Genomic DNA, 24,546 nt, shown 5'->3' on the forward strand with positions numbered 1-24,546 from the left:
CAACGCTGTGGAATAGGAGGCAAATCTACCGGCGGCACCGATTGAATCAATAAAAAATTATCCAATACGAGGATCAGTGGAGAATGCCTAGCCCGTGGTTCAAAGCGGCATCGGCATGCTGCATGCAGGGAGCACCTTGTCGACTCGTAGAATAACCATATAATGTTGGAGAATGGCGTATGTTTTTTTTTTAATCTAGACTAAACCTACTAGTTTCCTTCCCTTTGCAAGAGAAATGCTGGGTGTACCGTCTAAAATACGTCGTAGTTTTATAAAGATCTAGTGTATTCAACTGGTAGTGATTACAGTACCGGCGGAACGCTCTCGGCTCTCCCTACCTGAATCAAGAATTTTGTGTGGTATTGTATGCCAAGGGGTGCTATGGATCTGGGGTGGAAACGGGGCTACTTCCACTCGTAGTATTTCGTGCTTGCGATCCACTCCACATGTTACCCCTATAAATCGGGAATAACGGCACCATGGCAACAGACTGTTTCCATCGGGGCATAATTACGTAACTTTACCCCTGGACCGCGGTTTGGACGGCGGCAGTTGCGGATGCGAGTAGCTGCAAGATAGTACTAACCGTAACAACGGTAGCTTCGGAATGGAAATGGTGAGATATAACCATTCCCTCAAAATAATGAATTAAATTTATCTGTTAAAATATTCTGGGTTTAAGCGTAAGGCCTTTATCCGATTATGCAAGTGCTCTGGGATTCAAAATCACTCCTTAGTCAAGATTCTCCTTAACGACGTGTGGAAATGTTTATCGTCTTTTCCCAAATCTCGATCACACTTTACGCGAGTGAACCTTCTCCCTGAATGAAGGGAGAGGTTTTGCTCGTCAGTCACGCCAATATCTTAGTGTCCTCTTCTTCCACCCATCGTCCGAGGTTCCATCGAGAACATCCTGAATATTCGGCACATCAAAATGCTTTTTGCCGTCGAAAAGAGCGTCGATCTCCTCGAGCGTCTTGCCCCGAATCTCGACCCAGTACCACCATACGAAGATTAGGAAGCCCAGGTTCCAACCGCCGTTGATAATCCACAAGCGCCATTCGATGGAGGCAAGGGCCGCGGGAAACGCAAAGTTGGCCCAGATGCCCGTGGCGCAGACGACGAAACTAAACATGGCCATGCCCCGGGCTCGGATTCGGAAGTAGAGCATCTCTGCCGGCAGCAGGAACAAGATGGGAATCCAGCCGAAAGCATAAAATGCAGAGAATAGAAAAATGGCGAAGACGGCGGCCCAAACGCCAGCGCTGTCGGTACTGTTGCCATAAAACCGCGTCAGGGCGCCTAGGAGGAAAAGCGAAAGAGACACGCCGCCGGTGCTGATTAGGGTTGCGGATTTGACCCCGTATCTGTCGACGAAGAAGCTCCCGCCGATGGATACCACGAGTGAAACAGCGTTAATGCCGACATTCTGTCTTGTCAGCCCCGAGCTCAACGAGCAAAGTTCAACATGTCACCTACCAGTATTAGCTGCGTCTCTCTATCACCGACCCCCACATTGGTCATCATATCCCCAATGTTATACATGACAATGACATTCCCCGTTAGCATCGAAAACAGCGCACAGGTCGCCGTGATGATCAACCTAACCCTGGCGCCACGGTTGCGCATCATCTCCTTGTAGCTCATGGGGTCACGTTCGTAACCGATCGTCTCGACTATCTGGCAATACTGGAGTCGCACCAGCTCGTTCCGAGTGTCGCCGTCAGCGCCGATGCGTGCGAGGACAAGAAGAGCCTCTTGTGGCCGACCCTGATCGATCAGCCAACGCGGGCTCTCCGCCATCAATGGGAAAAGGACAATGCATAATAGACCCCATGTGCCCTGGAGGAGCGATGGAAGGCGCCATGCCCATGTGCTTCCGATTTTGTAGGTCGAGTATGTGACGCCAGAGGCGACCAGGGCGCCGACGTAGAAAAAGTCATCGAAGAGACCCAAGCCCCATGCGCGTTTGTTCCATGGCAGCGTCTCGGCGAGGTAGGCCGATCCGGCAATGACGGAAGCCGTTGTGCCGAATCCGATGATGACGCGAGCGATGCAAAACATTGCAACGTTGACCGCGCCACCTTGAAGCCCTGCGGCCACGATCGTGAGGACAGAGGACCAAAAGAGGCCGTTTCGACGTCCATAATTGTCAATCAATGAGCCCCAGCATAAGCACTAGAATAATTGTCAATCGCAGCTCCAAGAAGGTGCAGCTTTAGGTCGAGCGAGGCTTACAGCCAAACATCCACCGACGTAGTTAGTCGCAATCATAAGCGACCGAGTCGCGTCCGAGAGTTGAAAATATTCCTGATACTGAGGCATAATATTCATCCCCCCCATCATGCTGGTGTCATAGCCTTGCATCTTTTTTTCCCAAAAAAGGAAAAGAAAGAAAAAACATCGTTATTCCTAGGTCAGTATTTCATTCTTCCCGCCTGGATGGTGAATGAACCGATTTTCTTGGCTCAAGCTTACCGACGCCGTTACCACGGTGCAGGCCAGCAGGACCGCCAGGTTGCCCGACTGCGAACTCGGGTACCATATCTTCAGGCGGAATGGCAGAATGTCCCCTCTTTGCATCGACCAAGTTGGGAACATGTTGTAAGACTTGTCAAAATTTGACCTTGAGCGCAGTTCCAAGAAAAGTTAGAGAAGTGTAAAAACCAGTCAGTTCTTGTCGATATATAAAAGCGGGGGGTCGTCGTCACCAAAAACCTTGCTTCAAAGTTTAACTTACGACCCCCGTGGGACCCGCGCAAGAACTTGATCACGCATCTGCAAGATGTTCCCATAGGCCCTGGTTTGTATGGAACAGGTCTGCATTGCATATATTTACCTGCATCTCGTAAAATCAGCTGGTATGCTGGAGGGTAAAACCCAGCAAGTGGCCAATCGACGAACGCAACAAGTTCATGTTTTCGAATTTCGTTGTGAGTAGCGGATGCCCTCAGCATCAGACTGAGAATTAAGGGCGTTGTGGCAAATCGCTGCCTCTTTCAGCAACTGCTCCAAATCCCCAATATTTGACCGTGATTGAACTGGGATCATCGAAGTTAGATTGCATGACTAGTACGTTCAGATGCATGGCGGGCTTGTTACATATAGCGAGGTATTTGAGTTTAGCTTTTTTGTCATCAGGGACAATCCAGGCAGCTGCATCCAAGTAAACCAGGGAAAAACCGGATCCGATTTGTACGGAAGAAGTGTTCCGCAACCAAAATTGTATTGCATAGCTGCAGTGTCTCAGTCAGGCTTTATGTTTTGTTTATTTGTTCCGGGCATATTTGCCTAGGGCACCGGGACAGCATAATTCAACACCTTCCATGCGACCAGCAAATTCTCGATTCGGCATAACTTCGCGACCCTTTGCCAGTGCTGACTTTTGCCGACGCATATGCACCAAAAAATATCTTTAAGCTAGATCATACCATATTTCCGAGATTAAGCAAGGTTATGGAGCTTAGGATGATAACAGATTATTTATTTCCTTCTCCTTGTTTTCCACAAAAAAAAGAAAAAGAAAAAAAGAGAAACACTTGAATCATGTAGACATCTATGACCACACCTAGCCTGCACTCTTAACCGGCAGATAGTCTGTAGGGAAAAGGACCTTTGGATTAAGATGATTAGAAAAATCTGCTCAAGTCTGCATTGCTTGTTCGACACACATCAGTACCTGGTCTGCTGTTCACACCAACCACCCTGCTTATCGTATTCTCTCTGACAGTACCCACTTGCTGCTAATAATGTCCATATACACCATGTTCTTTGTCTTACTTGTACCTTTCTCCGTGAGACGACTTCTGCCGCCCGCTGGAGTGGCTGTCGCCAAGACTGTCGTGACAGCTGGCGCTCTCACCCCTCACCGGCTCGGGCTCGATCCATAACGGCCTCCTTGGCTGTCTTAGCTTCGCCTGCCTGGGCAGCCGCCGAGCATGAAATCTTCCGGGTCATCCCTGTGACAGGATACGTAGCTAGATGTGCGATCGCTGCCGCTGCAGGATCGCTGACTTCCACAACCTGGATTTTGTCCCGCATGAGCTGCTGCCATATGACTGCTGGCTGCTGTGTGATCGGGTCTCGTCATATGAGAACAAATCGCCGCAGTGCTGATACCAAGAGTGCGATGAGCCCCTGTAGTAGCTTTGGCCGCTGGAGCCGGTCCGCTTATATAGCGGCGAGCTGCCATTGTAGTTCTGCCTGGCGACGCCATAGCTTCTAGAGTTGCTGTCATAGTCACAGCTCCTGTTCTTGTGCTTCTTGCCTCTACCTCATATGTCACCCAAAGCGGAAATGACCGCTCCCAATCCTCCGTCCATCTTACCTCCACCACCTCCGACAGTCTGAGACAAAGTTACCAGCGGGCACAACAGCAATCATCGCTTCCGCAGCCTGCCTGATAATCCTGTCCTCCCACGTGTCTTGCTTATTCTTCTTACCGTTCAGGTGCGCAGGCTCGAGGTTACCGCAGCAGCCATGGCCATAGCCCATATCGAACCGCCCTCTGTATGTTTCTCGTGGTTCGTCGGCGGCGGTGGTATTCACGCCTGCCGGTCGGCCTCCATACCATCCCACCTGGTGCCGCCGCTCTGAATGAAATAATCCCGAAGGGTACCACTGAATCAATTCTCCCGATTGCGCTACTTGTCAGACCTCATCGACGGCACTTTGCATTTCAGATTAGTGGAAAAACGGTGTCCATCAGTAGTAACGGTTTGAGGCACATAGTGAGGAAATTCACGTGGACACCCGCCGATGAAGAGCATCGGTCGGTCGAGGACTCGAGTAATAGATTGAAAGCCAGAACAAAATGGGATCAAGTATTCTCCGCTATTTCCCCGTGTTTTCCAGGAGGATAGCTTCTACATTGACGGTGACCAGCAGCAGCTGTTGAGGTGAACTTTACTGCGTCGGTTTCTGCCAATGAAGTTCTGGTATTGTTCATCTCAGCCATCCAGGACTATCCGCACCGTGAAGAAGGGCCGCGTTAACGAGACTCCACGATTCCTCAGTCGGCCTCCAAATTCGACCCACCCAGTATTGTTATAAGAGATATACGTTTTTGAGACTTATCCTTACCCATATCCCACCTAAATCCGTCTAATCCTATGCTGAACCTGGCCATGACAAATACCTGATACCGGCCGAACAACAACGCGTTTTGTGAGACGATTCCACTCGGCAATTACGCATTTTCAACAAGTTTTACACACAGAGCGTGACGTATAACAAGCCTCTAATTTTCTTTTTTTTTTTTCTTTTTTTCTTTTTTTCTTTTCATTTTGTGGCCGTCACCGTTTGTTGATTTAAGCGTTCTGGCAGACATGGCCGAAACCTCCAGCTAAGAAGTACCCAGTGCAGTTGATTGATCTGTGGGCTAACAGGTGGAGAAGTTGGGAGGCCGAGTATTACATCCTAGAGGCTCATTACCGCGGCCCGTGAAGAAGCATAAGCAAATGGACGAGCTGAGAACAAGGGTATATTTGAGGACAGCCGTAGCCTCCAACTCGAAGCGAGCATTCGCTAGCCAGAGAAGCAACGCGCTGGCAAACATTACAAATGCGAAGAATACCGGATCTTTAGTGCCGACCTTGCCGTCGGCTATACCACCGGAGACAGACGGAGTTCGAAGCCGTTCGGCAACGCTTATAGAGTCATGAAGTTCGCCTGAGGCTGCCACTCCAAAGTTTATGAGCTGCCCCTCCTGGTCAGGAGCTATGCTTACAACAGCAAAAGAAGTGCTTTAGCCCGCCCGGACCCATCCGTTTCCACTACACCTCGGACTTGCGCTTCTGTATGATTGGCGCCAAGGAGTGCCCCGACTGGTCGGGAAACCTGCACAACTGCGAGCTTAACCCCAAGGTTGTTAGGGTATGCAGAAGAAGAGGGGGAAAAGAATAGAAATGTCCCAATGTGCAGAAGAAGAACAAAGAGAAAAGGAGTCCAAACAGCATGCTTATCATTTCACACTTGACATTTTTCTTCAATTCAGAATAAAAGCGTCCACCCTAGGGTTTTCTTGCCCAGTGGCTTATGAGTGGTCGATTTATCAAAGTTTACCTCGGTTTACTTTGATGCTCAGTCGGTCTGATGGACCAAATCGGATTGCTCTACACCTGTCCTCGGTGTTGAGCATTGTGGAAAGATAGATTTTCTGTGGCGAGAGATTCTGTTAGTTGGTTGAGTAAAACAACTTGCACTGAGGCAACTGCTGCTGATGTGAGATTTGAAGAGATCGAGAGGGGCAGGTCCATCGTCATAGCTTCTCACATCAAATGCTAACAAGAACATGTACTTCTTGGCAATTTGTAAAGTGTAATCCTCTAATACATCAGTCATTCCTTTTTGAGGGATTTTGTGCCCACAAGACAAAATGTTGAGACTCCCAACCCTCCTTCTTCGCCTCAGCAAGCACCTTCTCCGGCATAGCATCAAGCCGCTCGCGCGGAACACTGATAGGGGGCAGCATCTTGGTGGTGGTGCTGACCCCCATCGCAGTAGCGAACAAGCTCGCCTCACTGGTGGAACGAATCTTATCGCTCGCGCGGGCACCATACGGCGTCACAATGATTTTGTAGTTGATGTTGACTAGCCCGGCACCCTCCAACATGGGGATCAGTTTCTCGCGCAGGTCGACCCCCTGGCCGCCGGTGACGACAGAGAAGAGGTCCTTGATAGCGTCTCGGAACACGGTCCCCTCGGGCCCCATCTGCCAGTCGTTCCACTCCACCTCGACCAGCTGGATCCAGCCGCCGGGCTTGACGAGCGAGATGAGGTTTTTCACCGCCGTCTCGAGGGGGAAGATGCCGACGCCGGGGAGTGCCATGCGCGAGTGCACCAGGTCAAAATATCCGCGCCACTTCTCGGGCCACGGCTCGGTCATGGACTGGTGGTGGTATGTGGTGTCTGCGGGTGGGTTTGTCGGGAAGTACTGGTCCTCGATATCGGTGCCCACCCATTCATTGTCTGCCCTTGCTGCTGCGCGAGCTTCGCAGATCCAGATGCCTGTCGTGGAATGATTTGAATCAGTGAGCGATCAAGCGATGGCGGGCCAAGGGTTAGGTGAAATGCTGCGAGCAACCTTACCGCTTCCTGTTGCCTGATCCAAGATTTTATACCCACCCTTTGACAGATCCAGGGGAGCGTAGACAAACGTAGGATTCGCGTCATGGATGCATTGGTGTTGCATGTCAAGACGGTGGACTTCTGTCTGGTTGGCACCAAAGAGGATGTTGTCATCGTTAATGCCCGTCTTGGACGCCGAGGTGATATCGGTATCTGCGCCCATGTTTTCTGTGTGGCTATGGGAGTTCCAAAGTAGTTTCGAGTGGATGAGGCACAGCGTAGAGGCCGGTCTGACCAGTACCAGGAATTATGTGTGTGATATAAAAAAAAAGGGAAACGAGGTACACCGCGGCTTTATAATGGTAAACAATAACTGTAGGAAACAGGATAATCGACAAATTCGGTTGCTTACGTGGGGTCAGATGACAGGCCAAGTGGTGCGGACATCATATCCAACCAGCCAGCAACGGGCTTGACGTGAAACAACTATCGTTATCGCGGTGTATGTGTACTCCACCGAGGCCCTCTCTTCAAGTTCAAAGTAACGTACCCAGGCCCCAACCGTCACGTCGCTCTTTGGTTTCAGTGCTTCGCAGACGAACCTTGGTCAGCTTAAGTAAGATATCCTTTGTCCATTCATATTCATCGTGCCTATTTTATTTCGGAGACTTACTCAAGTCTCGGGGACATTTGCGTTTGCCGGAAACATATCGGCGAGTTTCCTTAGGTGTCGAGCCGCTGATGCTATCTTTGTTCCGTATCTCAGGTGGGTATGCAACATCTACTCCGTGTCCACGTTGGTAAAATCATGAAGCCTATTACGGCCAGCCTCATACCCAGGTCATAGCGTATTACGTATAGTTTTGATACACTTATTGCGGCCTTTCAGTGACTATTCGTAGCACCGAAACCGGCTATACGGTCTTTAGAACCACCTACGGTGCCGTTAACGGCACTTCCCACCATCTAATTCCCACCATCGTCGTGATTATGAGACGAGGCTTTAAGTTCAATTGACAGCCTTCTTTTTATGAACCTCAGAATCTTACTTTTTCGGCGCTGGTGGGCCCGCCATTAGGGGACTTGCTGGAGGGCGATATGGGTGGAAGCTTCAAGGGCGCACACATGTGGCCTACCCAGGTTACTGTGGTTTATCCCTTTTTCGGATCTTATGTTTTGGCAAGGTGGAAGGCAGGCGGCCTTCATTGGCAGGCCGTGGCCTAGATGAGGCTTTCACAGGGAGCGATATGTAGGTCATGTAAAAAGAAGGGTTAATAGAAGATATTCAGTGTTGAACACCCTGAGCCATCAGGATGGCTGGGTTTTTCAGACTGTGGATGTAACAAGCTATATAGCAAACCACTCATATCGCATCTATAGGCACAAGCAGTGAGGTTAAACCATGCCAAGTACGTTTATAGAGGTATACAGAATTTCGATACCGTATGGAAGGAAATGGCTGAGTGATATACAAGATTCGATCTCGTTTCATCACCGGCCATTTGTGTCGAAAGCAACTTGCCCGCGCGCTTCTATTGCTTAGTGGGGTTGCACACCCACGAGCCCCTTGTGATGCCTGCCTCCGTTGCTACTGGCGTCCGAGAAGGAATTTTCCAAACGGTACCCATCCGGTACCTAAGAATTCATATACCAAGAAGTACTGACCATGGCCTTCTCGGACAAAGATGCCAAGTTTCTATCCTTTGAATACACAATTACTACTTCGGTTAACTCCCTTGAAGCAGCCACCCCTCGGAAACAGTCACAGATTGACAGGGACTGCAAGCCGAACACTCGCCTGATGGTGTCGTTCCTCCCATCAACATACTTATGGAGGTGCTTGATAATACGAGTCTAGCGGTCAATTTAAGTCCAATGGCATCTTTTTATTCAGCTCAACGGATCCCGAAGCACAGTTTAGAAGGTGATCGCATGATTGAATCCATCGATTGAGCGGTCGGGTATAATGCCGGGCCTCCTTCCCGGCGCCGGATTTTGGATTCTCCCACGTAAGCCACGGCACCGGCACGGGCCTCACCTAGAAGTTAAATATATGACATATGCATGGAAATTACGTGAAAGGTGTCGCATTAGATAATCCGATAGATCGAGTCATCACATGACAGCGAGCGCTGAGTCAGCGTTAAGAGCAGGATAAAAGAGCCTCCGCGCTCTTTTGGCTAGATAGCGCTACTCAACCCAATACATGGCTCTCCTACCCTATCAATTCTGCCTGCACGTGTTCGTTAGTGTGCGTCAAAAGGCTGTCGATGCTACTTGTTACCGTACCCGCGTCAGGTGTCCGTTGCTAGCGTACCCGTGTGGAGCTTCTGGTGCTACCGTACCCGTGTCAAATTACCGATGCTACAGTACCCGTACGCGGCATTTGGAAAACATGCCCAAGCCTCTTGTAATTCAAGGCTTTTACTACCAGTGGTAGAAGATGCGGGTTCACATCCAATCAGAATAGGTTTTTGCTGTACGGACATTGAGGTCAGTCTGGGTGTAACATGAACAACAAATATATTCATCATGCAATATAGCTATGCAAGCTCCGCAATGCAACGCTGACATCCAAAGACTTTGGATCTGCAGCCAGTCAGTCTGGAGCGGTAACCGAGTCCGCAAGTCATTACTTGGACAAGTTCGCAAACTTGCGGAATTCATTCTTTTGGTTGCCGACAGCTCTTCAGCTCTGAGGGACCCGCTGGAATATTGATACCCGTCCTGGTATCTGAGTAACTTGGCACACATGCACGGTATTATTATTAGGCGGGGTCTTTGAGAGATTATGCCCTGCCTCAAGTCTATACTCATGCACTGTGTGCCGTTGGAGCCGGTATGGGGGTCAGAAATGCAACACATCGTTGACATGTTGGGAAGCATACCCTACGTACGGGTAGAGAGGCTGGGGAAAGATAATGTCTATGGATTAAGAAGTATCTCAAGAGCTTTGCGAACAATACCGAAATGGCGAGGTGTATATAAAGAGAGGTGTTCCCTCGATTTCTAGAGAAAGACTCTAGCCAGCAGCCAGCAGCACGCAGCAAACCCACGACCTACAGATCCCTCCATTAAACACTTACTCTTCACTCACAGTCTCACAGTCTTCAAGATGCTGTTTACCCAAGTCACCGCCATCCTTGGTCTCGCCGCCAGCCTCGCCTCGGCCGTAAACATCAAGCTCTACTCTGGTTCGCAGACCTGCTCGGGCAGCTACGTCGTCTGTAGCGACATCGCCTCGGGCAGGTGCTGCGCGTCGACCACCAACTACCGCAGCATCCGCTTTGACGGCGGCACGGGCACCAGGAACCTCCGCGGATTCGTCAACGGCTGCGACAACATCATCATCAGCCAGAACGCCGGCTTGCCCTTCTGCATGTCCCGTGGCGACGGCGGTAGTCTGAACGGCGCCGTGTGGCGCGCCGCCTCGCTGCTTAGGCGCGGGCCGGAGGAGGAAAGCTGCCCCGCCAGCCAGGGTGGTTGCAAGGAGACGGCCAAGCCCGACAAGGTGGTTCTCGCCGATGGAGCTGAGTACAACCTCAAGGGTCTGGATGATACCAAGTTGAACGAATTGGTGAGTACTAAGCCTTCTCTAAAATTCCGTGGAATGATCCAGGCTAACATTTTTTTACCTTCTAGTATGAAAATCCCCTTCTTGCTTATATGATCGGTCTTAAACCCAAATTCAAAGTCCCTGCAACATCTATCGCTAACAGAGTTATGCCACTTTTAGCGTCGACCTCGTCTCCAACGAGACCGTCACCGGCGCTGAGGACGTCCCACAGGAGTTCCAGATCCTGCGCATCGCTGCTTAGAGACAAAGGAGTGCGAGAGCAAGGCCGGTGGCGAAGACGGAGGCTTTTCAGAAATGTTCCTGGGGCTGCTACACTCTCGTGGCAGCATCATGCTGCCACAAACATTCTTTTCTACCCATTTTACTTTCTTCCCTACACGTTGGGGCCGATACTCAAAGATGAAACGGAGTTTCGAAAACAAGGTTTAAAACTGCAAGTTTGTTTCTTTCCTAGACATCCTGGAAATTAGTTGCTCTTCATATAGGCGGTCCAAGTAACCGATGGCTATTCGACGTCGAAAGTTAGCGTAAGAGTAAAACGCCAACCAATGACAGAAGTCTTTGGAAATATCCAAGAAAATTCAACAAAAACCATATTCTGAGTGTCTGGCGGCATTGTCGACCATCACAAAGGTATCTCATAGATACGATGTACTTTTGCTTCAATTTCCTAGCTCAGCTGTTCATATTTTAGCCTACTTCTCTTCAAAGAACTGGCTTCTTTTGAATAACTTGGTTTCCCCGTTCTCGAAATTGACGCCAGGGCTTTTGTCTAGTTGGGCTTTTCAATAACCCCATCAATGAAGAGGCATCAATGTTTGACAGGCTTTTGAGAGCTGTGATGGGTTTCTTTGACGTCAAACGGGTCACACCGCTATCGCTAAAAGTATGCTGGCTGGGTTTGCTACACTGCTCTTGGCCCGTCGAAGGGAGTGGACGCGCCTCCTCTGCTTCCTAATAGATGATCGCGGCGCCGACCCGCAGATTTCCTGTGACTCTGGGAAATAAGAACCACGGTTTCGTGCCCTACGTGCAAAATCCCTACTTGACCTTCTGTTGGTTGACTTGCATCTCAGATGCACCGTATCTAATGTGATATTTCTTTACAGTTTTTACCTCCTTTTGGACTGCATAATTTTGACAATATCTTGGTCTCGGGATTTGTTTTTTGTTCAAACTGGTTGGTGCTGGAGTGGCAGGGAAAGGGTCCAGAACCTTTGATTACTGCCCTTCTTTTTCAGCCAGTGCCCACACTACCAGTAAACGATTCTTCCGTTCTTGCGTCAGGACGTTGTGGGCCGCTTGATGTAGCGGCGGGAGGCCCACTGCAGAAGCAACTGCAGGCTCGAAAATTAAGCTGGCAGCTAAAGACTTCTATGCATGTTTCTATATGTTTCCAGCTACCCAAAAAGCTTGACACTTACACCATGTACGCCCTTAACAGTTGATAGTCTCAAGGCCTGGTGGAAGAGGCACAATTCGGTCCAAGGTCCAGATGGGTGCCAGAGGTATTTCCGATCCGGTCCCCCAAAAAGGATCCGCTGGCCCCGTCGAGGATTTTGGCTACGCCATAGAGATGGTTGCCGGGCCCTATTCGGACGACTCCTGATTGCTGTTTGGGTAGGACCTGATCAAGATTCTGCATTGATATATACTGCCCGAAAAAGCTCTTGTGCGCCTCTTGGCTATGAATGGACAGTTATATAATCCGAGGTTACCGCTGATGAAGGTCACAACCTACTAATTCCGCAAGTATAAGCAGAATATGTCCTCGTCGGATCACGGACTGTATGGAACAATCGGCTCAACCCAAGGGAACAAATACGTAGGAGCTTTCTTTTCTTCAGCTTTCGACGCTAACCTTTACCCTTTAGGCCGGTTATATGCGCTTGTATCAGCCCCTTATTGTTGATGTGCAAATGAGCTTCGAGGGAAGTGACTCTTAATTTCAACGGCGGTAGGGTTTACAGGTTAATCCTCCTCGCGCATTTTCCGCTTCGGTCTTTGATAATCCTATCGCTTCTATGCCCAGCTGCTAAACCTCAGGCTAAGGTCCCAAGGTATGCGCTATTTCGGCGAGATATATGGATAAGCTCAGGCCCAACGTGTCCGTAAGGACATTGTTCCCATTTGGAGTTCCACCTTGCGTGCAAAAGAAGTTGCGGATTGCCTCATATATCCCACTTCACACGCTTACTTGAATTTTTAAAATATACGTGTAAGTTACTTCCCGGAATTGAATGCTGATGTCAGCAGGCACAAAGTTGAGAACACATTCTGCAAACAGATCGAGGAGGGGGGAGGTAAGTTGAGCTGGGTCTAATATAGTCGACAAGCTTGATAGAGATTGATCTGGCTGCCCTTCACTGCGAAAATAGCGCATGGTGAGAAATCTCCTCCAAACCATCGATTGACTTGGGGCTAAGAATGGAGCATGTCGCTATTGGCAAGAGCAGAGGTGCGGAAACGGCAGCGAATTCTCTGCACACTAGCCGCAGGTTTTTGATGTCGGCCGTATTTTGGCGAGTTTATCGAAGTATTGCAGACTATTAAGCTCGACAAAGCCATTGTCAAACTTGACAAAGCTGAAAATGGCAGATAATGCCTCTGTGGGCAAATCAAGGATGTGGATCTTGCGTCTGTTCAGATCCATGGTACATGGCGTACAAAGAGAAATATAGCACTTGAATTTTCGATGAAGATGGACTGAATGAAGAAATACAGAGTCACACTGAGGGGAATTTGGCTGCAAGGAACTGTTGAAATTGAAGAATTACTTTGCGGTCACTTCAGGAACACCCGAAGGAAGGCGATGGGAAGCCAGACTGTTTACAAAAGCCGGCACTTCAGTTCCATTCGTCGGAGAGGCTACCGGCGCTTGTGGGGGCAGCATGGCCAACCGAGACCCTAACGGTAGACCGGTGTGCCCTATAAAACCTGCCTCCAAAGTTTCCAATACTGCAGTTCGAGGTCAGGGTACTGCTGGCAAAGGGACGGTGGGCAAAGCCGCTTCAGTAAAAGGGGGTGTGCCGGACAAGCGCAAGTCCTTTAGTGACGGCCGAGTCCAAGGCGCAGTTGTCAAGTCTGGCAAGAGCACAGGTTTGAAAAGTGGAAACAAGCCCACACCTGCAAAGGGTATCACGGCATCCGAGTACACTACTAACAAGGGAAACAGCAAGGTATCTGGTAAAAAGGTTACTAGAAGTATCAAGTTCTAACCGACTAACAAGATTGATAGGGCAACGCGGTTTCATTTTGGATGAAAAAGTTCGGGTATGCGGAAAAGTAAGGGCCTCGGCACCTAGGAATAACCAGACAATACTAAATAAATTTGTAAATAAACTGCAGATATTTTGTTCAAGGAATTGTATGTCGTGTACAACATTCACTCCACCTGTTTCTTGGCGCCGACTTCAATCTTCTCGTGATGCCCATACACTGAGCGGCACGACCACCAACGATACAACTTCGCTCATTCTACATACACCACACTGGCGCAGTATTAATAGCGACTCGGCCACGTTGACAGACCCTCTTGCGCCCCAGAATCCACAGGTCACTTTCTATTCTCTTGCCGCGTTGGCGCGTTGGGGACCCTCCCTTTTCTTCACATCGGCGTAAGTTTGACAGGGTCTGACCCTTGCTAGTCGCGGGCCGACCCGAACTGTCGGGTCAGGATAGCCACCTTGCCCGAACGTCAATCACATCAAGGGCCCAGGTTGCCAGCCCACTTACGAAACCCGGCGGCAAGATAAAATTCTCGGCAACACTCATCCAATCATCCCATCCACTCATGGCTGGTCGTGACTCGCGCGGGAGGGAGCGTCCAACCGAACTACTTTGTTTTTGGCGTGGGAAGCCCAAGTCAACATTGTAGGCTGGTTGGCATGTTGTTGGATGAGTAGTTTTGGACCAGACTTGGCCAACGCAGACATGACTGACGGAATGACATCTGAGCACCTCAACTCTCCCTCTTTCTTCTCTTCTCACATCTTGCTTTGTTGGCAACATCAAGTCTTGACGGAGGTACCACCTGTCTGCCTCGGTAAGAAGCAGGGCGAAACTAGGAAAAACAGCAGTGGTAAACATTCGGGAACTGCGCGCCGGACATCACCATGAAGGCTCGCACGGGTGACAGGGCTCATGTGCATGTGCTCCACCGATACCACATAGGTTGGCGTACAGAAAGTAACAGCGGTAAAGAGGTCAAATACACTAACACACATGTACACCTGTCCTTCCAAGTGAAAACAATCCATATTCACTGGAGTTCAATGCGATTGGTCTCGATCCCGCCAAAAATTCTTTGATCCGCCACGTCATTCAGCTTTTGATATAAGGCACAACATTCTACCACGGTTGCTAGCATCGGCAGTGTAAGATTTGGTGGGCTTCGTCCGAGAGGTTAACGGTGTAAGGTCCCAAGAAGGTAGTCGTTCACCTTTCTGTAGCCATCACATCCCTCCTCATTGAGAAAAAGGACACCGACCCGTGTCTGGCCCACGTCCTCCACGACCAGATGACAGCTGTAGATTTGTCAAAGAACAAGTCAAGTATAAGAGCGTTCCTCAATAATCTGCCGGACCTGGCCGCGTTCTCTCAGGTGCGTGAGACATGTTATCTGAGACCGTCTGGCAAGTAAGCCCAACCGGCTTCTTCCAGCATAATGCCTAGCTTGCTGTACGAAATCATCCCTAGGTATTGCAGGTGCAGCTCGCAGGCCTGGTTCTGAAACGGGCTTCATGCACGGCTATGGGTAAATGATCATTAGACCGATTAGGGTCTACAGTAGTTTTCATACTTCCCGCATTCGATATAAAGCTCGTGCTGGGAACTGTGAGATCAATTCAGCTCAAAGGCGTTGCCAGATGTTATAGTTGAGGGACGTCAATGCCGTCTGGACCGCAGCGTAGAGCTATCCTGGGTAGTATGCCCAAATGCCAAGGCTCTGGAGACTTACGTCGGCCCTGCCGTCGACAAAGGCTGGATTGTCGGTCAGGATAGCCCGGTGTTTGAGCATTTCACAAACTAAAGTCTCGCTTTTGACTGAGGGTTCCGGATAATTCTTTCCTCGGGGTAAAGTAGACTCCTCCCTAGAAAACATGTTCTGCTGAGGTCGAGATTTGGTCGGCAATGGCAAAGTCGTAAAAGGCCAAGCGCACATGAAAATTTTGGACTTTTTGTTCTAATACCCAGTGTTGAGACACTTCCTTCAGCTTTTCCAAGGATTTTGGATTGAAATAGAATACAAAATCACATCCAGGGGTGAGCTGGTGACACTATCACAGAATTTCGGCACGTGAATTCACTGTCTTGGTGGCAGTGTTGGATGAGGATTTCGAGATTCTTCAAGCCGTTGAGCTCTAATGCTGTATCTGAAAGAATGGATTCGAGAACTCGAGTATGTTTAATGTGTTTATACAAGACGACATACCTTTGGTGAGGCCATATTAGTTTGTAATCTTTGTGATAGAAATTATACTTGTGTCGCAAGCAGAACAGGAAGTTGAGGAGTGGCGTCCTTGAGGTTCCTTTTGAAAGGAGAAAACCAGCTCCTTTTCTACAGTTCATTTTGAGCATTCATCGGCGCAACCACCCAGAGTGTGTTGTCTCAAAAACTTGCCCATGAACATCTACGGTTGTGTTCCTGGCACTAGGCCTGGCTGACTTGTTTGATTCGAAGGTACGTACGGTAGCTTCCTTTGAAACTTAAGAACCTTACCGGAGCATAGTGCCCGTATGACCGCACCGTACATCGGTTTACATTACACAGTCGAGACCCGACAGCTCGGGTCAAACCGCCGCCAAGCGAAGATGCTTGTAAGTGGATCTTGATGGTACGTACTGTTTCATTTACTGTACATCCTCGTAGCCAGCAGCCAATCTTGACTTTTGAGCAAGGGGCCTGATCGCAAAGACAGGGGTGAAAAACGAGGAGCAATTTCCTGGTGATCAGTCAGCCACGATGCATCTTATTGCGTGAAAATTGCTGGGTACTCCACGTGCGTGCAGACAGACGTTCTATTAGCGCAGCTCCTGCAGGGGGATGTCCTATCGAGCCCCTGGCGGTTTCTGTATTTTCGCCTGGTGAGCTTGTTAGTACATGTCGACGCAATTGGCGGAGCGACTTCAAGGTACCCAACCCATGCTATTTGATTGCTGCAGATTTTGACAAATCGAAAAAGACTTTGAAAATTGCCATGGGTTGCATTGACATTCTTGAAACTGTATTTATCGTAATTTCCTTTGGCCTTCCTCGCGACAATAAGATTTGAACTCATTTCCAAATGGCAAACTTTTCGAACTGGGATTTGTACTATTACAACGCACAGCCCCCAAGTAGTCACTTGAAAAAGTGGACAGTCTCTATGAACGTATCCGCCTGGCCCAATTTCATCTCACTGAGTTTACAGTTTGCAAAGCTTCAACGGCTGTGGCGCGGATTGAGTTTAGAGCGAGACACTATTTCAAAATTGCACATTATTGTAAGGGCTTTTGCACCTGTGGCCATCTGTTTATGACCTCCAAGGTGAGAGTGGTAGTGTTGGAAACCACGGAGCTCCGTGACCATACATAGCACTTGTTCATAGTAGATTTGGTAAAGCTACGTGCATTTCCAACAGAAGAGAGGCCGGCTACCGGAAAGCTTGTTTCCAACTGTGCGATGAAAAAGAAAATCTTTGCACATGGAGCCCCGCAAGCTCCGATTACTACTAGAACTGATTCAGAGGTTGATAAACTCAATAATTTGCAGGCCCCATAAACAATGCTACCACAGTCCAGCCTTACCTCCCTTGCCTTGCCTCCGTGCCTTCGCAGGGACCCCTTTTGCCCCGATTTTTCTTTCATGCTTCGGACACGGGGTTCAGGGGCCTTGGGGACTTTGGGAGCCTGGACTTATCAATCACCCAAGCTGGAAAGAAATGCGGTAGCAGCCCACAAAATCCCCCCCCCCCCCCCCCCCCCCCCCCCCCCCCCCCCCTTCATTGGCAACGGGGAGGGGCTGGATTACTATGGATTTCACTCGTAATGACACAATCATGGCCCATTTCAGTGTGCCAAGAGCTTGCTTACTTCGGAGGATCAGGTAAAACGTCTCTCACCTTTGCCCATGGTCGATTGCTATCTGCAGTGAGAAAACTAAAATAAGCGAATTGAGGACCATGCATGATCGGCTTACAGTTAAATTACTTATCGACCCCTGGGGATTATTGGGGGCAGGCGGCGGGGATTTTTAAATTCACCCCTTCCCAAAGCTTGTTGTCATTCTGTAGCAGTTCTTCCGGGGACGACAGAAACTGTTTTCTTTTGGTAACCTGGCATATTCAGGGTCGTTTCTTTTCGCACATACAACATTCAAAAAGTACACATCACTTTGACTCGCCCTAGATTTTACAATGATGTCAGAAAAGATCACCAGGTTGTCGTCCCGCGGGAACGGCAAGCTGCTAGGCTTCCTGCTCGGTGCCTCGTCATCCTTTTGCATCTTTCTCATTTTCAGCACCATGACGACGCCGGCGCATAAAGATTATCTGTCCCAAAAACACAGCCGGCCGCCGCCATCACACGCACAAAAAGTGGACGCCATCTTCGACGCAGCAGCTAACCGTACACTTGGCCTCGATTCCATCTTTTTCCTCAACCTCCCGCACCGCCATGACCGCTTCGACGCCATGGCGATCCAGTCGCACATCGCTGACATCCAAGTCACACGTTTCGCTGCCGTGGACGCCTCCACTCTTACCAACCAGGGTATGCCGCCGATGCAGAAGACGGACTTTTTACCCAGCGAAAAGGGTTGCTTTCGCGCCCACGCCAATGTCTGGCAACACATGTTGGAGAATAAGATACCCGCTTCGCTCGTGTTCGAGTCGGATGCAGGCTTCGATGCCAAGTTGAGACCCATCATGGGCAGGCTCAATGGGGCTTTCCGGGAGTTACTGAAGAAGGACAACCCCGACGTCGTTTTCGACGAGACCAACACTGACGACCCATGGCTCTCCCGATCTGGAACTTGGGATTACCTCTCCATCGGCCACTGTCTCGATACGCGTCTCAAAGACGGCAACTACATCGTCTATCACGACCCTGATTCTTCCGTCAACGGCTTTGACGTCGACGACATTGAACCCTCGCTCCCGCGCGCACACAAACGTGTCGTCTACCGAGCAGACTCCGTCATTTGCTTGGCCGGCTACATAATCTCGCTCTCAGGCGCGGCCAAGCTCCTGGTACGCAGCAATTTGAACCTCGACGCACCCATAGATGTGTTGATGGCCGGCATGATGCAGGCCGGTGAGCTCAGGACGTATAGCCAAAGGCAGATAATTATACCCTCGTGGACCTTCATCCCTGGCATTGGAAAATCTGGATCCAACAGCGATATACATGGCAACGATGAGGCCGAGAACGGAACCGAAGCCGGCTGGGACCGGGTAAGGAAGGAGAAGTCTGCTGTTGAGCTTCACGCAGGCACTGATTTGGTTGACTTTGCGCTGGGCAGGGCCTGGCATCATGTAATTGGTAGTGGGTAGGAAAAGAGTCAAAACTGTAATACACCGCGGCTTAACAGCGCGATTAAGTAATGGCATTGGATGACGAGGATTCGTTTTAATATTCCCATCGCTCATGTGCCAAAAGTAAATCGTGCCAACATGTTCATATGGTCTCCATTATAATCCCCAAAGAGCCGTAGCCCTGGACGGAAGATATTCTTCCAATAACTGAATTATTTTCGATGTATATGTTCATGTCCGGCTCTGGTCACTGATCCTGATTGTAATTCAGATACCGCATATCCTCTCCACATCTCCTCTCCGCCCGCATCTACAGGCTCATTTGCTGCGGTCCATCCCTCAAGTTCTCCAGGAGTCCGTGCGGAATACAACTCGACATGGCTCCCCGACTTCTCAGTGGTATTGTAGGCCGTCTGGTAGGCATCTCCCTGATATTCATCCACAGCAGGAGCTTGACGGTGAATGCCCGCCTTGATCCCTTTGCCACGAAGATGCCAGCCCACGACGTCACGGCAAATGCAGGGGTAGATGCTGTTATTGACGTCTCCGTCCTCGTGATGCTCGAATTTGGGGCGGTAGCTGTGGGTCCCGGTGTAGCAGTCGTCTTCGCGCTGGAAAGCTGGAGACCAATCGTTGATGCAATTGGCCTCGCTTCGGAATCGATGCTGTAGGCTGCGCTGTTCGAACTCAAAGGCTCTACCGTGCCCGGACGCAAGTTGAACCAGCAATTCTCACCGGGCAACGCTTGTAAAGCCAAGTTCGAACATCACCCAGCCCTCGAATGGCATTGCTCTTTTGAACTTGCTCTGACCACGAGGATTCTTGATAAGTAGCTGTAGACTTACGAATGCACCTAGATACGTAGTGAAATACAGAGAAATGGTGGCCAATAACTCACTTTGATCTATTCCTGAATTGTTTCCAAGGTTGCAAAATGTGTAGACATTCCGCTTTGCGTAAGGCGACCTGTAGCTAAAATTGACAAAATCGAGGGTGTGAAAGACTGCGAATCTATCTGGGAATAGCCAGGTAACGGTTCCATAGGTGACCTCCTGCAAGCTAGGTAGGCACAATAGTCCCAGTGTCACCAGCGAAGCTGCAGCAATATGCATTTTTTGAGGACTATATGTTACGTGGGCGAGGATATCGTTCCGCAATAGAGACAAAAGAAATGGAAAATGATATGAGCAAGGTATTTACAACGGGTTTCCCCTCCTTTTACATAACTCGGCGCTTTCGTCCTTGTCTAGCGGAGAGCCGTAAATTGTGGCCCAGGCTATCGCAACAGTCATATTTAGTAGCATTTACTCAACCAACGAACGACCTGCATGCACAGCAGCAAGGGTCCCTGGCGAGTCGCGTTTAAATGCTCAGTCGTAGGGCCCCGTAACCGTTCTAGCCGCCCAGGCTATTATTGGCATCGCCGTGCCACTAATCCGTGCCGCCAACCCGTCGAGCAACTTGAGAATTGTCACAACGAATTATGAAACCGGTACTATTTTTCATGACGGTAAGCCGCATTCAGCTCATTAAATGCAGCCTCTTGCATTTCGCCAATCCTCCTCAGGCTGTCATCTGGGCAGACGGTGGTAAGCTGCTCATCTCTGCATACAAGCAGCGGCCGACCACCTAGGGAGCCGCTTGGAAAACTTCTCCTGCAGGGCGTAATTAAGACACTGTGCTGGTGGATGTGCTTAAGAACAGAGAGCTATGAAGGTGGAAATTTGATGTTTGCATTAAACCTATCGGCAGTTGTGTGATTGACCGAAAGGTTACTCAACCCCAGCGCCACTGTACATCGACGCCCTGGAGATCATGCGCGTCTTGTAGCTCTCAAATTATATTAATACATACAGCCATGTCACAATCTAAATATTGCTTCGTACATGTATGTTCATTCCCGGCTCCGGATTGCAGGCCCTGCTTGCAGCTCCGAAAACCTGCACACTCCCCGCTACCCACCTTGACTGGCTCTCGGGGATAGCGACCCATCCCTCAAACACACTTCGCGTCATTACTTCATAAAATCCGCTGCGTCCTCCAAATATGTGGTACTCGTCACCTGCCTGGCTAGGGGGACTTGGTCTTGCTCGGGGGCCTCGAGAGGGCGGCATGTGATCCAAATTTATGATCCATCATTGCTGAAATTTTGGCTGTGAAGGTTGCAGAAACACAGACCCGAAGTAGGCCCTTAAACTTTTGCATCCATCCGCGTTTGGATGCTGGTGGCAGTGATACCTGAGTATCTCCTCCCACATGCCTTTCTCGACGTCGTAACCGGACTGCTCGATGAGCGTATCGTCGTCGCCCCATAGTCGGTTCAATTGTCCCTCTTTGTTCTTCTTCATCACGTCTTTCATGATGGTCTCAAGTGAGGGCATGTCGATTTTGAGGTTGTTATGATGGATAAACATTCTCTTGGCTTGAAGATCTTTCGACTGGGGCTTTTTGCCGTGCTTGCCGCCAGGTGCAGTGGAGAACAGTCGATAATCCTCTCTTGGTTCCGCCTGCTTCATTCCGTAGCCCACAAAGCTCTCATTCAGCCATCGGCCCAAGATTCCGACGTCTGTGTGAACGTCCCAGTAAGGCTTGTTTAACACCAAGGCAGCTTGTAGGAAGGTTTCCTTATCGCCTTCGCCAGGGGAGCCTTGAGACAACAGCCGGTAGTAGCGATCAGGACCCCACAGGTTGTAGTACGTAGCCATCACCAGGTCGTCTCCGTGCGTCGAGCGTTTGATCATCATGACGCTGGATTCGGAGCTGCGGCGCTCGGCCAAGCCGGGTGCTGTCATACCAGTGATTTCGTAAAAGGTGGGGGATGTGGAAGAGAGCCAAACATCAGGCCAAGTGATCAAGCCGCGCGATTTGTATGGTTCGGAAGAGAAGAGGTCGTCCGGGTTGAAGATGGGATAAGAGTCGCTATCCAGAAACAGAACGTCATCGAATGATGAGAAAAGCATAGAGAAGACCTTGTACTGGTACTTGAGCAGCTTGGGCATTTGTGGAGTTGTGTTGAAGACAGCGTCCATGCTATGACACTCGACACCCAACTCGAACAATTGCCCTGTGCAAATTTCGCGCACAAAGTCGGTGACATTGCCGTCGATGAAGAGTTGCACGGGGAGGAATGAGCCGGAGCGCCGGAGCATGTGAAGCGAGAAGATGGCATTGTGTATGTACCTGCCGCCAGCGGTCATAACGATGCCCCTTGGGCCTGTGCCTGTTGAGCTCCTGGAATTCTTTGCATAAGGTATCCGTGGGCCCAATTTTTTTGCGCTCTGAACCATTTGCGAATGCGTCCACTTGAGCACCTCTTTGTCCGACTCGGACAGGATGACAAACTCCCTTCGCGCTTGATCTTTAGCATGGTCATATTTGGGATCTATATCTGTCTCGGGTACACTCTGCTTGAGCTTGATCGGTGGGATGCGTGGCGCTGCTTTCATCATGGCGTCGAGAGCTGCCTTCCAGAACTCGACGAGCTCTGGTGATGGTGGGCTGTCGATGGCGTCAGGGTTGACCATCTCGCGGAGTTTTGCCGGGTTTTGGGTGGCTGCCGGTGCATGTCGCGCACCAAAGGTGTCGTCGTCGCCATTTGTTGCTGGATGAGAGTAATATGCCAAAAATGTCAAGAAAAGACTAAGTGCAACCGCATAGTTCAAAAACCTACGGCTTCTCACGGAAGAAATCATCTTGTGCTACTTCAAGTTTGTCTGTCGGTGCTTGTGACAAAGAAAGAGGCCTGGGGGGGATGGGACCCTCAAAAGGCTGCGCTGCAACTTTGACAAGTCCAGACTCAGTCCCATGTGTTGCTGATCCACTGAGGCGATCGGATGATGGATGTGCCATTTTGGGAAATAAGGTCCTCCCCCAACTCCAGGACCCCATGCACGCACGCCCCTTTTCCTTTTCTCTCATCCTTGCAGAGCTTTGCTGTACTGTGTGGCTTGTACTGTTTGGGTCGCATTCAGGATGGGGACTCCCAATCGGGCGGTGGGCGCCGGCGGCTGCGCAGCGAGCTAACACTTGTCAGTCGGTTAAAAATAGTGGGTTGGCTTGCCATAACGTCACTTGTTGGCGGAGCAGGCCAAGATTGCGTTCTGTACCATGTTGCACGTTGCACTAAAAATTTCGGGACGACAAGCCAAGAAGCTTACCCCAGCACCACGGTCATACACACAGGGCTCAGCCTTACCTCACGTTTGATGATGATCCTTGACGAAGACCGTCATTTCAGGAATACATGACTACACAAGGGAGCCCAAACTGGGGCTAGGTGCATTGTTGGTGTTTCTGTTAATGGTATCAAATACTTCCTATTCAGTCGATCAAAATGGTAAAGGTTACAAAAATAGGCTTTAAATCTATACCGGAAAAACAAACCCCTTTGGTAAAAGCCGACCAGCCTGTCGACTAGAGATAAGTAATGCATATGTAAATGCAATGTCATTATAGACAAGCATTGACAGTATTTCTTTTTTTTTTAAATCAATTTGCGTATGCGCGTCCCCAACAATTCCCCAAAAGTTGCGATGTAGTATACCTCTGTAACGACGCCCTGTAGCCCAAACCCCCTAAAATAGACACGCTATCGGATCAGGGTTACACATTTCCATCAATCCCAAAAATCGGTTGCGAGAACAACGTGGTTTGAATCGAAAAAGGCCCTGGTTAAGAAGACATTACGTACGTTACACATTTTGTCAGTCAATGGCTATCTTGTATTTTTATTGGTTGACGCGTACGTATCCATGTCAAAAAACCTATAAAACAAAAGCTAATAGCCTTTATTAATAGTTTTTAGTTACCTGCATACATACCTACCCCGGAATATATGTACTCCTGGGTAAGGTACTCGAATGTACCCTGCACCCACACGTCAATTGGTAGGCCCCGGTAGGCACCTCCCTTGGTTTGTCCCAATAATAACACTTTATCTGTTGATAGGAATAGAGTAATCGCTGCGATCGGTAAAAACAATATAACAAATAAACGGTATTCTCATACATACTATCTATCGTTTTGTAACTATTTACAATCCTGCAAAAATCCGTTAAAATCCCTGCTACGTATTTTAAAATTACGTATTACCACACGTAATTTACCCACACGCATATCTACCCGCGAATAAATACAGGCTATCTTTTATATTAATTGCAAGTATACGTACCCCTTAAGCCCGTAAATAATTATTAATAAATAAATAAAAAAAAAATAACGCGTTTAAAAAATCGTAAAATTTTTTAACGTTGCAAACGAATATTTTATTTTAACCGTTTTTTAATAAATAAAGGGGATTTTATTATTTTTTAACAATAATAAAATAACCTTTTATTTACGTGAACGTTTAATTTATTATAGATAACCAATTATAATACGAAAATT

At 49.2% G+C, this 24,546-nt stretch overlaps 7 protein-coding genes across 7 annotated transcripts; 3 read left to right on the forward strand and 4 right to left on the reverse strand.

Moving 5' to 3' along the window:
* Positions 1–656: 656 nt before the first annotated feature.
* PgNI_05429 (uncharacterized protein) lies at positions 657–2,601 on the reverse strand (the record flags this gene model as incomplete). The annotated part of the gene is made up of 2 exons (XM_031125460.1): positions 657–2,412; positions 2,479–2,601. 2 exons carry the CDS (start codon positions 2,599–2,601, stop codon positions 2,407–2,409), a joined length of 129 nt encoding a protein of 42 aa, XP_030982081.1. The 3' UTR covers positions 657–2,406.
* A 1,376-nt stretch (positions 2,602–3,977) lies between these two features.
* On the reverse strand, positions 3,978–4,494 carry PgNI_05430 (uncharacterized protein; the record flags this gene model as incomplete). Its single annotated transcript, XM_031125461.1, has 2 exons — positions 3,978–4,269; positions 4,328–4,494. The coding sequence occupies 2 exons, from the start codon at positions 4,492–4,494 to the stop codon at positions 3,978–3,980; spliced, it is 459 nt and encodes a 152-aa protein (XP_030981957.1).
* Positions 4,495–6,334: 1,840 nt separating this feature from the next.
* Positions 6,335–7,291, reverse strand: PgNI_05431 (uncharacterized protein; the record flags this gene model as incomplete). The annotated part of the gene is made up of 2 exons (XM_031125462.1): positions 6,335–7,008; positions 7,090–7,291. The coding sequence occupies 2 exons, from the start codon at positions 7,289–7,291 to the stop codon at positions 6,335–6,337; spliced, it is 876 nt and encodes a 291-aa protein (XP_030982252.1).
* Positions 7,292–10,109: 2,818 nt separating this feature from the next.
* PgNI_05432 (uncharacterized protein) lies at positions 10,110–10,886 on the forward strand (the record flags this gene model as incomplete). Its single annotated transcript, XM_031125463.1, has 2 exons — positions 10,110–10,645; positions 10,788–10,886. The coding sequence occupies exons 1-2, from the start codon at positions 10,184–10,186 to the stop codon at positions 10,884–10,886; spliced, it is 561 nt and encodes a 186-aa protein (XP_030982262.1). The 5' UTR covers positions 10,110–10,183.
* Positions 10,887–13,536: 2,650 nt separating this feature from the next.
* PgNI_05433 (uncharacterized protein) lies at positions 13,537–13,934 on the forward strand (the record flags this gene model as incomplete). Its single annotated transcript, XM_031125464.1, has 2 exons — positions 13,537–13,824; positions 13,884–13,934. The coding sequence occupies 2 exons, from the start codon at positions 13,537–13,539 to the stop codon at positions 13,932–13,934; spliced, it is 339 nt and encodes a 112-aa protein (XP_030982258.1).
* A 4,111-nt stretch (positions 13,935–18,045) lies between these two features.
* On the forward strand, positions 18,046–19,832 carry PgNI_05434 (uncharacterized protein; the record flags this gene model as incomplete). The annotated part of the gene is made up of 2 exons (XM_031125465.1): positions 18,046–19,175; positions 19,478–19,832. 2 exons carry the CDS (start codon positions 18,046–18,048, stop codon positions 19,830–19,832), a joined length of 1,485 nt encoding a protein of 494 aa, XP_030981952.1.
* A 1,464-nt stretch (positions 19,833–21,296) lies between these two features.
* PgNI_05435 (uncharacterized protein) lies at positions 21,297–23,010 on the reverse strand (the record flags this gene model as incomplete). The annotated part of the gene is made up of 2 exons (XM_031125466.1): positions 21,297–22,762; positions 22,842–23,010. The coding sequence occupies 2 exons, from the start codon at positions 23,008–23,010 to the stop codon at positions 21,297–21,299; spliced, it is 1,635 nt and encodes a 544-aa protein (XP_030981950.1).
* Between the last annotated feature and the right edge of the window lie 1,536 nt (positions 23,011–24,546).

Source organism: Pyricularia grisea, chromosome I (assembly GCF_004355905.1).
Source record: "Pyricularia grisea strain NI907 chromosome I, whole genome shotgun sequence".
In the NCBI taxonomy this organism is placed as follows: Eukaryota; Fungi; Ascomycota; class Sordariomycetes; order Magnaporthales; family Pyriculariaceae; genus Pyricularia; species Pyricularia grisea.